The sequence below is a fragment of the Heterocephalus glaber genome, unplaced genomic scaffold (genome assembly GCF_053883595.1).
Source record: "Heterocephalus glaber isolate CG9 unplaced genomic scaffold, H.glaber_assembly_v1.0 deba00001586, whole genome shotgun sequence".
NCBI lineage: Eukaryota > Metazoa > Chordata > Mammalia > Rodentia > Bathyergidae > Heterocephalus > Heterocephalus glaber.
The window spans coordinates 5,629,067-5,646,912 of record NW_028258364.1 but is presented as its reverse complement, the minus strand read 5'-3'; the positions used below and the strand labels follow the sequence as shown (position 1 = coordinate 5,646,912).

The 17,846-nt window shown below is 38.7% G+C and overlaps 1 protein-coding gene across 3 annotated transcripts in view; it reads left to right on the top strand.

Annotated features, from left to right (window-relative positions):
* The first annotated feature begins 448 nt into the window (after positions 1 to 448).
* Positions 449 to 17,846, top strand: part of Ankrd50 (ankyrin repeat domain 50) — a 40,171-nt gene continuing 22,773 nt past the window's right edge. The window contains exons 1-2 of one of the 3 annotated variants that reach the window (XM_004854949.3): positions 449 to 626; positions 2,164 to 3,038. In XM_004854949.3, coding sequence (XP_004855006.1) covers positions 2,527 to 3,038 — 512 coding nt within the window. In that variant the 5' untranslated portion in view covers positions 449 to 626; positions 2,164 to 2,526. Of the gene's footprint in view, positions 627 to 1,773; positions 3,039 to 17,846 lie in introns of all 3 variants that reach the window. The other 2 variants (XM_021236467.2, XM_004854948.3) reach the window with 2 other exon arrangements.

The following is a 17,846-nucleotide window of genomic DNA, read 5'->3' as shown; positions in this document are numbered from 1 at the left end:
GGGACTTGGGCGACCTTGGGGTGACGGAGAGGCGGGGGGCCGACTCCCCTCAGGCTGTCCTCCTGGGAGCCACCGCAGGCCCCTCCGCCTGCGAGCGGCTCCGGCCGCGAAGACAAAGGAAGCCTCAGGCCGAGAGCGACAGCGGGGGTGAAGGTAGCGACTCGCGACAGCTCGGGGACGCGAGAACGCGGCCCCGCCTCCCCTGAGGAAGGCGGAGCCCCACGCCGGCCCCGGAACGGTCCCCACGCCACGAGGCCGCCGGTGCCGCTGGCTGCCCACGCCCAGGCTGGGGCGCTCGGAGGCACGGGTGGGGGCGGGGCCGCGCTCCGAAAGGCCGGGAAGGGGCGGGGCCTGATGGCGGGGCGGGGCCGCGGGCGGAGTAGCCGGCGGGGCCAGGCCTGGGAGACGGTCCCTGCTTGACGGCGGCGGCGGCGGGGTTGGCCGGTGGGGGTGGGGAGGAGCTCGGCCGGGGCTGCCGGGGCAGCTGGAACTGGCAGTCGCCGGGAGGCTGGAGGCGGATTTGGAGCTGGAAGCGAGCTCCGGGCCGGGCAGAGGAGGCGGCTGCGGTGCGGCCGCGGGAGCGCTGCTGGCGGCGGCTTCTCAGCGGAGCAAGTGCCCGGGCTGAGGTAACAGGGGCCGGCGGCGGCCGGAGCGAGGCCCTGCCTCGAGTCGGGAACTCGGGCTGCAGCTGGAGCTCGGACCTCACCCGCCCACCCGCTCTCCAGTCGCGACCTCTGCCTCCGCCGGGCGGGTGGGAGCGGGAGCCGGGCAGGCGCTGGGTGCGCAGCGCGGGACCCGATCTCCCGATCGATCCCTCGGCCGGCACTGGCGGGGTCCTTGGCACCCCCTCCCCCTACAGACACACCCGGACTCGGGCGGGGCGGGTGCCGGCCCTTCGGGCTCGGTCAGCGCAGACCTCGGCGCGCGTCTGCACCTTCGCTGGCGGCTGCTCCGAGGTGGCTCCCCTGTGGCTCCTGGGGGCGACTGGGACGCTGGGTGCTTCCCGGCGCTGGGAATCCCGGAGTTCCTTTTGTCTGTCTGCGAGCCGAGGCCGGAACTGTAGGCAGACACCCACCAGCACTGAAGCACACTACTCCTTGTTCTTTTCCTGCTTCGGGGAGGATCTCCCCTGCAGCCTTTTCTCCGGCCAAAGTGGAGACTCTGTTTCTGCCCCCATCCTGAACCGCCGTCCTTGGTTCAGAGAAAGGAAAGAGCTACCTTTTCCTCGCGTTTGATTTATCATTCATATAATCATATAGGAGCAATCATCCCTTTCCCCTTATTATTATTTTTTTAACCACTTCCTATCCAGCTGCAACCCTGGTATTCTTTCCCTAGATTTTGCAAACTATCAACAAAGAAGTGTGGCTAGTCTAGTAGACCGAGTCCTTGACTGACTGGACCGTGCAAGTTAATAGCGCTTCTTTAGTGGCGCTCTTCTGCCAAGCCAGTTGGAAAGAGCTTTTTGGCTGGAATTAAGGATGTTACTCTACTTGCTTAAAGTATCTTTTCCCCCACTTTCCACAGAGAGGTTTTAAAAATCAGGTTAACTTGATTAAAATCTGGCCGCTTCGGAAGCATAACCATAGAGGAAGAAAAATACAAAACAGAAAATGAATTAATCTTGGGGTAATCACCCAACTTTCTGAAAGTGCCAGAGATGAAGTATGTAGATTTTTGAGATTACCTTAATTGATGAATTGTGTCCTTTGATAAATACACGTTTAACGTGTCATATTTAGTACTAAGATATTTTTGCTTGTTTCATTTTAGTTACTTATGGAAATTGTTGATTACCTGGACATCGTAGAGTCAAGGAAGCTGTGAACAGGTTCATTAAGAATCTGCTGTCTTGAAAAATGCATTTTATGAATGCTTTGAATTAAGAAGGTGTTAACAGTGGTTTGTCATTTCTGCCACATAAGAAACTATAATCTGAAACAGTTCCCGGCAGTTACCCAGATGCCTGAAACTGGCAAGAACTAGAACAGTTAGTGATCATCCTTCAACAAGAAATACAGATCTACCTAAGTACTGTATAAATGTATTATCTTTGATGACATTTAAGATAATGGGCAGCTTTTCTGCATCTGCATTTCAGATACAGCATTAACACCTGGAAAAGTATTTCATGTTAATTGAAAGATTGGGCTTTCTCTTTAGTTTCCAGATGTATTGTCTCATCTGTAGACTTGAAACATCTACAATCACATAAGCTCCAGATACGACCATGGAGTTGTATGGCCCATCAAGATACAGCAAAAGTGTTGCTGAGCTTTGGCACCAGTCTTGTTTCCATCAGTTCAACAATTAATGTAATATGTGCTCTGCTAATCAAGAATATGGAGCCAAAGAAAGTCGTGCAGATTCTGTTGCCAAATGGACTCTGTGGCTGTAGAATTTTACTGTGACTTGTTACTCTTGTCATTTAAAGTCAGCTGAATTTGCAAATTATGTCCAAATGGATATAAAGACCTGTGTTGATGTATCCATATTCTAGCAAATGTTGAAGATAAAAACCCTATTATGACTAACCCTTGGGAAGAGAAAGTCTGCAAAATGGCCCAAACGAGTTTACTGCAAGGGAAGCAGTTTTACTGTAGGGAATGGGTTTTCCACAAGCTCCAGCATTGCCTCCAAGAGAAAACAAACTGCTGCAACAGTGCTGTCAACGTACCACCCCTTGTGATGAATTCTGGGAATAATGCTAGTGCTGTCTCTGGAAAGGGAGCTGCCTGGGGTGTGTTGTTGACAGGAGGGCCTGGCAGTGGCAAGACAGCTCTGTGCACTGAGCTCTTGTGGCCAAGTTCACCTACAAGCTTGCAGAGAGGTTTACATCGCCAGGCTTTGGCCTTTCATTTCTGCAAAGCCCAGGACTCCGATACTTTGTGTGTTGGAGGGTTTGTTAGAAGCCTAGTTTCCCAGATCTGCCACAGTGGACTACTCCCAGGATATGAGGACAAACTGAGAGATCCGGCAGTCCAAAGCCTCTTACAGCCTGGGGAATGCGAGAGGAACCCTGCCGAAGCATTTAAAAGGTAACAGTAAGAATGCCATTTAGGGTACTGTGCAGTTATTAAAAGTGACTTTTTTTTTTTACCTTGTGAGGTACATTTATCAGTACTGTACAGTTGGGCTTCATTTATAATTGCTTTTAATGCTTATAATTACAGATGTTAAGCTTTAATGAAGGAAACTGAGTTTTGTATTGCATAGTACATGGATTAAAAGTAAGTGTAATTGTTTAATAATAACTGAATGTTACTTTTCTAACTACTTGTAAGTGATGAGGGCAATGTGTTCTTTTTTTTTTTTTGGTACCGGGGATTGAACTCGGGACCTTGTGCTTGTGAGGCAGGCGCCGGAACCACTGAGCTAAACCCCTGGCCCAGAGGGCAATGTGTTCTTATGGTAGTGAAGACAAATTAACTCCCTGGAAACTAGGCTACAGTTTTCAGGGAGGGTGAATTATACTGTATGTAAAGCTCAACTTAGAGGAATTCTTAGTGTAGACTGTAGTATCTTTGTTTATTGTGGTAGTATTTTTTTAAATGAGAGTTTCTCTTTAACAGGCCATTGGCGTTGAGAATGTGAAGAAACTGCACAAAGTTAGGTGATACGGTGATATGATATTTACAAACTAGTAAAAAGATGGGATCATTTTAGTACTTAAAGTGAGTAGTGCAAAGAACATTGTTTTCTCTAACTTTAGTTAGGCATTTTTTCATGATAAATGGATTGGTCTACATGGTTCTTAAGTGGTTCAGATTCTGTTAAAAAAATAAACCATAATTTGTTGCAAATAATTTTTAGCATATCACTGCTCATTGAAAAAGTAGCACATAAATTGTTGTCTTGAGCTTGCTGTTGCCTTACTTCCGCATGAATTACTTCAATTATACACCTTTTTCTGTGCTACAGTAACTAGTTCTTAGCGGGTAAAAGTTTGTGCCTGAAGGATTATAGCATTTACAGTGTACTGGAGGATTTGTATGTGTTTCTCAGTGTGAATGTATACTTAGGAAGAATTTGAATGGGAGTTGAATGGCAATGAAAATAGTAATGTTTGTTTTTATCATATATAAAATTTATAAATTTTAAAAATTTGTATTCAAAATATTTCATAATAGTCACAGCAAACAATATGTTAGTCACTGTTGTAAATGCTGTACAAATATTAAACCACTTAACTTTCATACTACTGTGAGGTAGGTACTATTATTACTATTCCCATTTTATTGATGAGGAAACTGAGGACCAGAAAGCCTGAGTAAATCGGCCAAGGTTATAGGGTGGTGGGTTTTAATTACATCTGTATATGTTTTTAATTATAGGAATTTTTGGAAGAACTTAATGGGAAGAGTAGAAATTGGTATGCAGCGAAGTTGGAAAGCGGGGACTGTGTCCGTGTTGTGTGTGCAGTTTTCAGATGACCCATGTCAGCAGTAGTGAGTGATACTGCAGCATGACAGGATTCAAACATGGAAAAGGGATTATCAAAGTCAGCCACAGGGACTTGTTTTTATGGCGTGTAATAGTCTTGTAGACTTTTAAATAGGTAAATGCAATCTCATAAAACTCTGGGCAAATCTTTTATCTTTTGCTGTTGGCCATTAAATTCAGGGTTAAAACTGTTACATCATTTGTAAATCCATGAGGAAATCTGTTAATGTGTATGGCATGAATGTGAGCTGCCACGTTTGATAAGAGAACATTCAATATGGAATCACCGTATGGAATAGTGTAGTCTTTAATATGAGATATTTCCTATTAAGAGACCAAGATCTGAATATCTAAACAACTCTTCCTCATTGTTTTTTCTGAAGATACTTACTTCAATAGTCAATGAGCCAAATTTTAATGTTTGTTATAAGTAATCACTTTCACAGGTTAGTATAGGTTGGACCTAATGTAAATTTATAATTCATCGGAATTTATATATAAATTTTTGATACCTGTTCAAATATTTAAGATTCTAATAACTAAATTTTTGATATATTCTTATCCTAAGCTTATCTTTCACTATAGCATTGATTTTTTTTTCCTGAAAAATATTTCTCTTACTCAGATGTCCCTCCTACTTTTTCCTGTGATTTGCAGTTATTAGCTAATTGAAGGGAAACAGAAGCAGCAGTTAGAGCTGTGTGTAAAAACCACACCAGTACTGCTTTTCTGATTGACAGCAGATGCCAATTGCTTTGTGTTCCCAGTCCACACTTCTGTACTTCTGCTTGCTTGCTTCTCTACCAGGTTAACCAGCAGGAAGCCCTCTCTGGATGCAGCCCACCATCTTGGACTGCCAGTTCTGCCTCCAGAACTGTGACTCCAACGAACCTCTGTTGTTTAGAAAGTACCCAGTGAGGTTTTTGTTGTAGCAGCAGATAATGAACTAAGACAACTGACTTCTTAAATAAGTCTTTTTGAGATTTTTCATAGGAATATGTTTTATTTAGGCAGAGGTAGATATAATTCAACAGGTAGGCAACAGGTCCGAGTATTGTTTTCAAAAGGTAACAGTATGTTGAGGGAGATACAGGTAGAAAATAAATGTAAGCAAAGAAGAGTGAAATCTTTTTTACTTTTGACAAAATAAAATCCAAAGCCAGTTTTTATAGTGGCTTTCTTAACATTTGATAATACTGATGACTTGATATACATATTTAATGGTAATAGAAAATTGATAAAGAAAATATCTTAGTTATTTACAAATCTGTAAAGCTGAAGAACTTGGAGAGAAGTGATCCATTTACTTTTTCTTTTGTTTTATTTCTTCATTTTTTGGGTATATTTTACTCTTAATACAAGACAAAATTTGTAGTACTGCAAGCTGACTTATATTAAATGATGTGGTTAAGTAGTAACTTGTTGATTAATGTTTATTAAAATCATTTTCCTTTATATAAAAGGAGAGTGATAACAGTGTCATTTTAATCTAGTTACACATTGGCACTTTCCCTTCTTCCATGGCACAGTATATTTCCTAGATTTAGTTTTGACAGAATTTCTTCCGACATTCATTCATCAGTTCTTACAGCAGATATTGAGAACCAGAGACTTTTTAAAGGACACTTTAGCTGAGCTTTGTGTTGAGAACTTTCCATGTGTTAGGCAGGGTTTAACTGGAATGAAGCAATGAATACAACAGATAGAAGTCCTTGCCTTCATGGAGCTTAAATTCTGACCTTAAGGTTTATCTTATTTCTATAAAGAGAACTGACATCTGAAGTAAATACCTGCTATAATGATTGTGCAACACATGAATATTTTAACATTGATAGAATTATGTGGTCTGTTAAAGGAAATGTTGAATAATGACACATTGATTTCTTGCTGGTAAGCTTTTTTCGTTTTGTTTTAGCTAATAGTGTTGGTTTACTTTTATAAAAACCCATTTATGTTAGTGGACTAAGTGGATAATGATTACATTTTATTTCTTTTGAAAACTAAAGGCTGATTTCTTTCATTCTACATCTTCCTTCAGATTTTTATGTAATTTTCTTTTTTATGTGTCTTTTCTAGAGTTAATGTTAGAGTTTCCTAAGTAGCCGTATAAGTAAGTTGTAAAATAAATTCCAGTTACTTTTGACAAGCAGATCAAGAATCTAAGTTGTGAAGTGAAAGGTGTTGGAGTAGTAGCCTTAGGTATCATGTCTGGTTTAGAAGCAGAACTGAAGATGATTTTATCAGTCAACTAGAACTGAAGATGGTTATTTCTTTCAACTAGAAACTCATTTCTGAACCTTACTCTCAATGGGCAAGGAACTGAAGGGACTTTTTGGAGATTTAGATGGATATAGAACTGGGAAAAAAAATCTTTGTTACTGTTTGTATCATTCTCTTCTTTTATTTCTGTTTAACAGTATGTAGGACCAAATATGACTTTTCTATATATGACATCAGTTTTCCTTCATTGCTTAGCAAGAGCTTGTTCTATGTACTGCTGATAGGAAAAATAAATATCTTCAGGGATAGCACAAAGTAAATGTAAATGGAATAAAATTATGATGGAAAATTAAAAATGAACAAATGTAGACTGTGAGAGTTAATAACAGATAAAGATACGTTAATGGTGAAAAGCAGCATAGCTTGTTAGACAAAGATTACAAACTCGGAGAACCAAACTGTGACATTTGTTGTTTATATCAAATAGGAATCCTTGAAAGTGTGAATATTCTTTCTAATGTTTTTTCTCCTTGTCTGGGAACATTTATGGTTTTTCATTTATATCTCTGTAGATTTTTACCTTATGTTGTAGTTATTTATACATATATCTTTTGTTATCTCCTCTATTAGACATCTATTAGACATATGCTTCTTGATGACATTATTCATGCCTGATGAATTTTTTATATTTACCATGGTACACTGTATAACACTTTGCATATAATTGTGAAATAATTGTCTTTCAAATGGTGGATAATGCTGTTTGCCTGCCTAGGATATGTCTGGTCTAACTGAAAGGAGGCTGAAACTCTTAAATAAGAAAGTCAAAATGTTTTATTATTTAGGTTAGATCAGACTTGTATAGTGATTATTAATTTATTAACCTGCTGTCTCCTCTTTAGGATGCATGAATATGGCGTTATTCCAGATAGCTTTAAGTGGGCAGATATCTATCTCTCCTCTCAACTGTCTCCAAGTATTTTTGGCACACTCAACAAAGGGGTTCAGAACACGAGGGGCTGCTGCTTCTTTTGCCTTTCTTGTGGTGTGTTTTATGGCAAAATAGTCCACTTCCATAATCTGTGTTGTATAACTGATACTGTCTAAGATAACTGTCATTATCTATTCTCAAATATTATTTAATTTAAAAATCCTTGTAAAACTGTCTTTTTCTCCAAATTTAAATAAGAAATGAATCAGTGTAGTTTTGTAAGCAAAATTTACACATTTCTCTTTTAGTCTGAGATCATTTTTCATTAAATTGTGTAATTTTCAACTTTGAGTTGAATCATTTTTAGTTCTGAGAGTGACTTAAATTCGTTCAAACCCTCCTACTTCTCCTTCCTTCAATCTTTTCTGTATTCCCTAGGTTGGCTCCCTCTTTCTTCCTTCCATCTGAGCACTGCTGCCCTGGGTTACTGGTACTCTAATCATTTGCTGACGCTATCTTCCTTCCACCTCTCATCACTTCTACTGTACTGGTGTCGCATGTTGTTCCTCTTTGCGTGTTTATCTACTTAAAGTCAACCACATTTTTAGTTCTGTTATGCAGTCTTTTTATCCACTTTGGACAATTCAGATTACTTTTTAGACCACAGAAGAAAGTGATACCCTACAAGTTAAGTGGGTTTCTTTTACCCAATTCAGGAATTTTCAGAAACATACTCAGTTTTTTGTTTGTTCTTCTTGACCGTACTAGAGTCCCATTGTGCTAAAGCAATAATGTTAGGGACCTGAGTCAGCTGCTTTCTATATGTGGCCAGCATGCTCTAATTTGAGTCAGTCCTTGTGCTCTCCCTTATACCAACACCACTTCATTTATTTATATTTGCTAGCCTTACTACTGTAAGCGTTTTCACACATGGTATTTTTTAGTCTCCTCGAAAAAAGAAACTATTTTTCCCCCCAAATTTGCTATCCAGTTGACTTTAATTTGTGTGTGTATTTACTTCTTCTTCTATATCACCTTGATACTTACCAAAATCTGACTTCTTTTGCTACATATTTACAAAAGGATATTTATGCATAGTAGCCTTTGAATTTATGACCCAATCTGCCTTTAGTTGTAGATGATCTATTTGATAATATTTAATTATCTGTACTTTTTCCTTTCAGAGTCCACTGCCTACTCCAATCTTTGGTAGCTTTTCATCTAGGTTTGCTCAGGGCATTTGCCCGACAAAACTTTCTCTTTTTTTTGGTACCAGCGATTGAACCCGGGGCCTTCTGCTTTTGAGGCAGGCAGCAGAACCACTGAGCTAAATCCCCAGCTCGACAAAACTTTCTTACATGCTGTTTTTATTAAAATTCCTACAAGCATATTATTTACTTAGATGGCTACCAGTGCACATATCTAATACGATAACACTCAAATCTGCACTAACAGCTTTTCTCATGGTTAACATGTATATTTTTTTCTTGGCTTTTGTATGTTCAAACTGGCTTCTCTTCCAGTCTTTCTGTTCATTTGTTAAATACTCAGTGCTGGCTGTGAACCAACTGTACGCTAAGTTAAAGGGCCAAAGTGATGAGCTGAAAAGGAGTCTTGAGTTAAGTGGGAGGAAATACGATGAACTAATAATCACAAGAATAAATGTGAAAACATCATCGATAAGTCCTAACAAGGAAAGACACAGGATGGTAAGAAAGCATATAATATTGAAGCTTGGTTATTATTTGGAATTCTGGGGAAATTGACTCTAAGTTGTTCTGTAATGATTCTTATTTCCTAGGCCCTTTCTCCTCAAAAGTGATCTTAAGAGTCTTTGTAGATAGAGAAGGGTGGAGGGGTTGAAGGGACGGCTGGGGAATGGGGAAAAAATAAGAACCAAGATGGATTATGTAAAGGTCCACATTTCCAATGATGAATGTCATTATATTGTATACCTTAAATATACCAATATAATTAATTTTTTAAAAATTGATCTTAAGATGGGAGTATTGGCATCACATGGGAGGTTGTCAGAAAGGCAGAATCTTAGTCTACTGAGTCAGAATCTTCTTTTTAATAAGGCCCCTAAGTGAATCCTGTGGATTCTGAAGTTTGAGAAGCACTTTCCCAGGCTGGGTTCTAAAATTTTCTTTGACTATTTTCTGTTATATGACTTAAGTCTTAGATACTTAATATTTTTCTTGGAGTGTTTCTTAGATTCTCTTACCCTACTCTAGAATTTTTATTCATTTATTTCTTATTAATCTACTTAATTCATTTTGCTCAGTTCCCCAATGCTTTCATTAGGTCATTCTTCTAAGCCTAGGATAACCTGCATAACAAGTTTAAATTTCTCTGCTCAGCTTTAGATTTTCTTGATGATTTAGTCCTGTCACGTCTAAGGTATGGATCATATTTCTGTAACCTCATCAGAGTATCTTAAGCACATTCATTCTTTTAAGAAATATTTTTAAAGCATAATAAGCAGTGTTAAAGCTTGGAGGGTTAGAATATTCTTACTTTTCTTAACATTTAATAAGAATGCCATATACCGAGTAAAATACAAACCTTTTCTTTGTTATATTTCGTAAATTTTTAAGTGTTTTTAACCACCTGCATTAGCTATTTTCTGTATTTTTTAATTTTATGAGGAAAAAATATTTATAGTTCTGTTCTTAAAAAAAATCTCTTTAAAGTGTGTTCTGGTGGTTCCTGTCTTTACACTCTAGTTGTTTCACTGATGTCTTTGACTATATAATTTTAATTGTTTCAAATTTCAGTCCAGTTGTTCTCTACGATGTTATTCTAATCTCAGAAATAGTCCTAATGGCGTTTTCTTTCAATTGTAGACATACATGGCTAAATGTAGTTTTTAGTAGTAAGATAGAGTTTGAAATATTCATTTAATTGCTCCATGATGGGGCCCAGTTCTGTCTTTCTTGTGGTTATTTTGAAGAATGATTTGGAGCATTGCAGAAACAAGTTCCTTTTACAAGTCTCATGGTTTGAACACAGAGACACTGTGATGAGTTGAATTATTTTCTCTGTTCTTCTTCCCTCCTTGAATCCATGGTTTTAGCGTATGATACCACAAGTCCTTTCCTTTGAGTGTACTTCTCCTGCCATGTGATTCTCACTTAACCACAAGGTTTGCTTCAGTCAGTGGGATGTTAGCAGACCCAAGGCTTGAAATTGATTTGTTGTCTTGTGCTTCTGCCATTCACCATGGGAACATAACAGGATAAGGACATGGTCTGGCTAACCCTCTGGCCCAAGGACTAAGAGAGGTGTGGAAACAGACCCCAACCTAGCCCCAACCTGCAGCTTGACTCAAAGCCTGTCGGAGATCAACAGGCACATAGGCACAAAAGAAGTAGACATGATTGTTATTTTAAGTCACTGAGTTTTGGGATTTTGATATACCACTATTGTGAAAATAGCCAACGATAACAGAAAACTAAGAAAATATTTCAAATGGGAAGTCATTATTCTTCATTAAAAATCTGAGTCATCTTAGTTTTGCTCATCCCCTGTACTCAGTCCATCACCTGCTTTTATTTTATATCCAAGATGGAAAAATGCCTCTACTTGTCTACTTCTCCACTCTACCAAGTCTGTCATCTGTTGCTTAAACTATAGCAGTGGCCTCTTGACTGGTCATGTTATTATTGTTGTCCCTCTTATTGTCACAAAACAAAGTATCTAACCATGTCACTTCCTTGCTTAAAACCTATCAGTATCTTTGTACTGCTTTTAGAATAAAACCTAAGCTCTTTGTGATCCAGCCTGTGTGTGGCTTTTGGCTTTGCATTTTACCCTTGTTTGTTGCTGTTCATCTAGCTGATTTGTAGATGGCTGCTTACCCTATCAGCTCTTAGGTGCCACCGACACATTTCCTTCTCTGAGAGCGCTTCCTTTTCACTCTGTAGAAGTCTTTACACCCTGTCTTTCTTTGTGTGGCGGTAGAGATTGAACTCTAGGCACTGTATGTGCTAGGCAAGCATTCTACCATTGAGTTACATCTTTATCCCTGAGTCATTTTCTTAAATCATCATCTCGTTTTGTCTGCTTTCCTTAATTTTCAATATTTTTCTGGAATTCTTTCGGCATTTTAAAATTTGATTTTCCTTAACCTAATCAAATGAGCAGAGTATGTGCCTATCTATGTCCTTGGGGTTTAGAATATAGTAGGAAGTCATTACTTATTTTAATTTAAAACATTATAATTTGGTTACACTGATAATTTATATTATTTTAATCATATTCAGTTTTAAAATATTGTGGGCTTTTGTGGAGCAGTTTATACATATAAATTATATAGGTATAGATGATAAGAATCAATATTTTGGTTAATTTGTTTTTATCTTTTCAAATCATATTGAAATTAGTTTTTATCAACTGTAAATCTTAAGAGTAAGTATCAGATTTATATTGTATGATGAGAGTGCTATGAGGTCTGCTTTGCTTCTCTTTCATAAATCTATAGTTTTGTCTGTGTTCTATTTCTGAAAGATTATCATTTAAAAATCTTATTCATTTGGAAAGAAGAAAAAACTTTTGAGCTTTATTTTAAGTTAATATGTGTGTTAAATTGCTGCTCAGAGGAACAGCTTGCAAATAATGGACTTCACAGGAAGCGAAGGGAAAAAATTAATGGCACCAAAGGGAGAAATATATGGCTGTAGAAGAGGAATTTGTGGGGCACATGATGGATTGCTCCTGCCCCCTACGGTGTTTCAGTTAGATAGAAGGGTAAATAGAAAAGCAAACCTACCTTCACCCACCCATTCTTGCCATGTTTGTTTCAAATCTGGATTTTGTGTTCTGTTTTAAACAATTCACACTTGAAAACATCTATGTATCCTTCCTCATTCTGTTGTCACACTCCTCTAGGTGATGTCTCCTGTCAATTTAATTTTTAAGTCTTTATAGTTTGACTATAAAGGTAAACACATGGGTTCACATGTACTTGTTATATGCTTTAGTTTTACTCATATTTTATTAATAGAAATGGTTTTCAAATATTTTGGTTTTAGACTCCCCTTTATACTTTTAAAAACTGAGGACTCCAAAGAACTTTTGCTTGTGTGAGTTATATCCATCAATATTTTCTTTGTAAACAGCCCAAGTGCCCATCAACTGGAAACTGGATAAAGATGTGTTTTTTTTATAAAATGGAGTACTACTCAGCCATAAAGAACAAGAAACTAGAGTCATTTATAGCTAAATGGATGCATATTGAGGCCATACTCTTAAGTGAAATAAATAGGACACACATGTATAAATACCGAGTAGTTTCTCTAGTGTGAGAACCTGAGAGTGTAAATAAGGATTAAAAGGATTAATCACTAATAATTGATACTTTGAAATAGGAAAAGGTCCAAAGGGGTAGGGGTGGTGGGAGGAGATGGGGAAAGGAAAGAATGGAAAGGAAAAATTATAAGAAAAGAAAAAACAAATGGAAACGAAGTATGTAAATAGGGAAAGATGGAGGGGTGAAGGGCGCACAGGTAATGGGGAAAAAATAAGAACCTAGATACATCATGTACAGGTACAAGCACCCAAATATAAATATAAATGTATTGTATACCTAAAATGTACCAATAAAAGAATTTAAGCAAAAAATATATATATTTTCTTTATTTGAAACTTAAACCTCTCCTCCTTTAAGTTGTGGATCAAAGTAGCTCACAGTTTGTAGAGGTGGCTGGCTGGCTCCAGGGCAGAAGCAGCCAGATGGAAGGGCCTGAGCGGAGGAAACCTGTGCACCTCAAGGTGGTGGGGAAGAAGGGAGAGTGAAGGGAGGAGCTGGAAAGGGAGACAAACCCTTCCAGGCCACACCCGCAGTGATCTGCCTCTTCCAACCAGACCCCACCTCCTAACAGGAAGTCACCTGTACATTCCATAATCCAGTCATCTTCCAAAGGAAGCTCCTGGGGGACATCTAGATAATAAACCATAACAAAGGTAATTCCAACTTACATACCAAGGAGTGAAATTGCTGGCTCATACTTTGTTTGTTCAAATTCTAGTCTATGAAATGGTTCCAAACTGCCCTTTGAAATTTTAGCAGTTTCTATTTGAGTAGTAGTATGTATTTGAGTCTCCATTCCTCTCCTAGGTCACCAACACTTACTTTATTGTCAGAGTACTTTATGTTTTGAAATTCTATTTCTGTCTCTATTGCAATCAAATGGTGTTGACTGGGGACATAGCTCAGTGGAGCCGGTGCTGGCCTGGCAAGTGCAAGGTCTTGAGTTCAGTCCCCCAGAATTCCTAGTGTCAAGTTCTAGGACAGAATGTTAATTTTTGATTTTGCGTATTTATTATTTGTTGGACTTTTCCATTTTATATTTTTATCCAGCTACACTTTCTTCAACATAATCAGTTACTTTAGCCTACAATAGTGAAATATCTGGATTACTTCTCCATCTGCATCATTATCTCTTTTTTCTGTAGATTCTTAATGTCATAGTCTTGCTTTCTTTCCGTGTAATTCATGTGTCAGACAATATATTAGGTGATCTTAGAGTTTGAATGACGTTGACTTACCAGAGAGGGCTTTCCCATTGTTGGGCCAGATAGGGTGAGGGGCTGCTTCAATTGGGGATGAAGTTAGGCCAGGCTGCTAAATGGTTTTCAAATAAGACCCCTGGTTCATTTCTGGTCTTTTGACATGATCTTCCCCAAGCTTTTGATCCACAGCCTGTTGGTATCTTCTCTCAGCTCTTTAAGACTTAGTAATTCAGTTCTTTCCCAAGTAACATTTGTGTTTAGCTTTCTAGCTCCCTGCCCCTTTTAGCTTCAAATACTTACAAATCTCTTGAGTTTTGTGTTTAAAGCAAGCAGAATTTTGTTTCCAACATACAGACTATGAGAGATTTTGTGTTGGCTCTTAGACATTCTTGGCCTAGTTCCTCAGTCTCTTAAGCACAGCCCAGAATTTAGTAAATGTACCTTGGGGGAAATTAGTCTTATGTTTAGGACACTTCCAATTTGCACTTTGCTCTTTGAAAGGAACATGACTGACCTCTAAAAAGCCTTGCAGGTTTGTTCCCTTGGTAGAGTCCCTCAGGGTGGGCCAAACTGAATTCTCAGTTGGTGCCTATAATCACCATATGCCTCCCAAATCAGGAAATGACCCTGGGGAGAAACCGGCAGGTCATTTTTTCACTCTCTTTGAAGAACTCCTATTCCCTGGAGCTCTAATTCAACTCATTTTCTTGCTTCAACAGCCCTCTCATATCTTTAAAAATACAGATTCTGCAAGTTACCTACTTTTTTCCTAGTAGTTTTGCCAGGAGTTTTGTACCGCTTCCCACCTACTACCTTTTATCTTGCAGAAGTCTCTAGGAACAAGAGTTTCCTGGTTCTTTCCAATTTTATTGGATTTATGCTTTTGCTTGTTAAATTTCATAAAAAATGAATTTTATCCCAACATTTTTTCTGAAAATTGCAAATGCACTTTCTTCAAATTTTTTGTCAGTTTTATAAATTACTTTGATTTGGATATAAATACATATTCTGATTCTTGAGTTTTCTGCCTTCTTTCTGAGCATTTGAGTTTTATTTTTACCTCCTTTCCTCTGTGGAGCTCCTTATTATCACCTTTTCTACCTCTTTCCTCTTAGTGCTCTGGTTATTGATTGCCTGTTACCGGCCACTTAGCTTCCTATGCTCAGGATCGTTCGCTTGCCACTGACCATATCAAGGAGGCCATTTATTTTGGTAAGAAGGAAAAAGGATTTATTCAGAGCCATCTCAGAGCTGGATGGGCTCATTTACCTCAAATCACCATCTGTCTGTGTGCAGGTGTATTGGGGTCATTTAAGCCAGTTGGCAGCTTCACCATTCTCATTCCCCCTGTGATCTGGAATGAGGGCTAAAAATTGAGATATGAAGTCCCTGCTCCAGGCTCATATTAGCAATTTTATAGGTTCAAAATTGAATCAGGGTCTTTTTAGATCCAGCTTCTGTTTCTGTTGAGGCTAGCTTAGAGTGCTGTATGTTTTTATTTCTTTTTTCTTACACTATGAATAAGGCAAGCCCAGCTCCAGCCCCTAGCTTTAGACAGTGAGTCAGAGTCCTGTGCATAAAGCTGGGGAGAAGTTGTAGTCCCTTGTACATCCATCTGCAAACCTCCAGGCTGTCCCTGCACACCTTTTGGGTAAGCTAGGCTTCAGGCTTCTCACAGAATTATGCTTCTGTCTGTTTCTGGTACTATGAAATGTTTATCTAATCTTTGCCTGGTTGAATTTTTCTTTTTTTCTGTTTTCATATTCTGTATTTCTTTGTTATGCTTTAGCAAAGGATAGATAGTTCATTAAAAATAGGAAATTATTACATCTCTTACTCAAAAGAGACAGATTTTATCCCACATTTTAACCAAATTGCTGATGTACTTTTAATTATCAATTATACATACTAGACCTTTGATTTTTTTTTTGATAAGTGAAAAGATACTGTTTCTTCCATTACTGATTATAAATGATACTCCCTTTTCCCCGTTCCACATACTTAATTTATTAGATGGATAATTTTGTTCCTATGAAGATAAAACTCTTATGTCGTGTTCCCCCCACCCCGCAGAAGATACATTGATTAAAAGTTATTATTTTAATTTTCCACTTTCTTCATCTTTTGTAAAAACATTTTTTAAACCCTGGGTTTTTGAAAGAATTTAATGATTTGTTAATAACATGGTAGTCATATGTGTCCCAAGTGATTTTTGGAAAGCGGTGTGTATTTGAGATGAACCTTCTCAGTAAATGGACTTCATACATGCTAGGCAAGTATCCTCAACCATTAAATATATGTTTTGATGCTAAATTTCACCAGATAGTAGTGAGATTTCAGGCTCCAGAATTCAAAATGGGTTATCTGGTAATGTTACTTTATGTTAGTCAACTTTTTGTCATTGCAACAAATACTTGAGACAATTAACTTTGAAAAGGAAAGGTTTATTCCTCACAGTTGTGGAGGTTGTAGTTCCTGGTTAGTAACCCTATGGCCTTTGGGCCTCTGGTAGGGGTGCCAGGTGGCAATGGGAGGGAGTGTATGTGCAAAGCTGGCCACCCTGTAGTCAGGAAGTAGAAGAGAATAAGAGGAAGAGGGGATTCAGGTCTAGGCTCCCTGTGACCTGAATTGCTCCCGCTAAGCTGACCTATTAAAATTTGTGTCACCTTGCAGTAGTTCCACTTTGGGAACCAGGTATTTAACACATTGCCCTGCGGGAGTCTTATGTTTTGGTCAAAAATGTCCTGCAAAGGCTCATAGGTTCAGAGGAAGAGCTCTGACCTCGTGGGTTAAATGGATTGGAGAAAGTAGGTCCCTGTAACCTGCCTTTGAAGGGTGCATCCTGTTCCCAGCCCCTTCCTCTCTCTGGCTCCTTCCCTCCTTCCTACTTCCTGGCTGTGATGGGGTGAGCAGCTTTCCTCTTCCTCCATGCCCTCTTACCATGATGTTTCTGGTATAATGGAGTAACAGCAGGATAACACATGGGAACAAAGAGTATATTGATAAATCACAGAAAGTAAACCTCTCTCCTGGTTCATTGATGATGCTTTCTTGACTTGGCTTCACAGGGTAGAACAGAGATGAGCTTGTTCTCTGAAGTCTCTTGTATAAGGCTAATGTCACACTTGCTAGAGCTCTACTATCATGACTTAAGCAGCTTCCAAAGTCTTTACATCTGATATCATAACCTTGGAAGTTAGAATTTTTATTTAAGAATTTTCAGAGGAGTGAAAACAGGCTGTAGCTGGATGATTGTGTTTATTTTCCATATTCTTTATGTCTAAATAGGTTTTTTGATAAAATAAATTGGCATATACTCATATAGTATTTGATTTAGAAAACAAATGTATTTCTTCCCCGTAACCATTCCAAGAAAGCCTATTTAAAAATATCTACTAGTCCTCTCTTTTCAGGCCTTTCAGTATGATTTTGAGTGCTTACTACCTGAAAATGTTGGGTTTTTTCCAATTTACAGAAACAGTAACTTGAGTTAATATACTATACTCTTTTCAAGTGTATGCAAATCAGTAATTTTGGATTACTGTTGCAATAAAAGTTTTCAGCCCTCATTTTAAGTCTTTTCATCAGATGTGCAAAATTTTTCCTGGAGGAAAAAGTGTATCTTTCATTTATATTGCACTCTTTCCTCTAGGAGACTCAAGAAGGCAGTAAAGGTCTACATGACAAATTAGAAACTTTGTACTGTTTAGAGCAGAAATGGGAAATATCTTTTAAA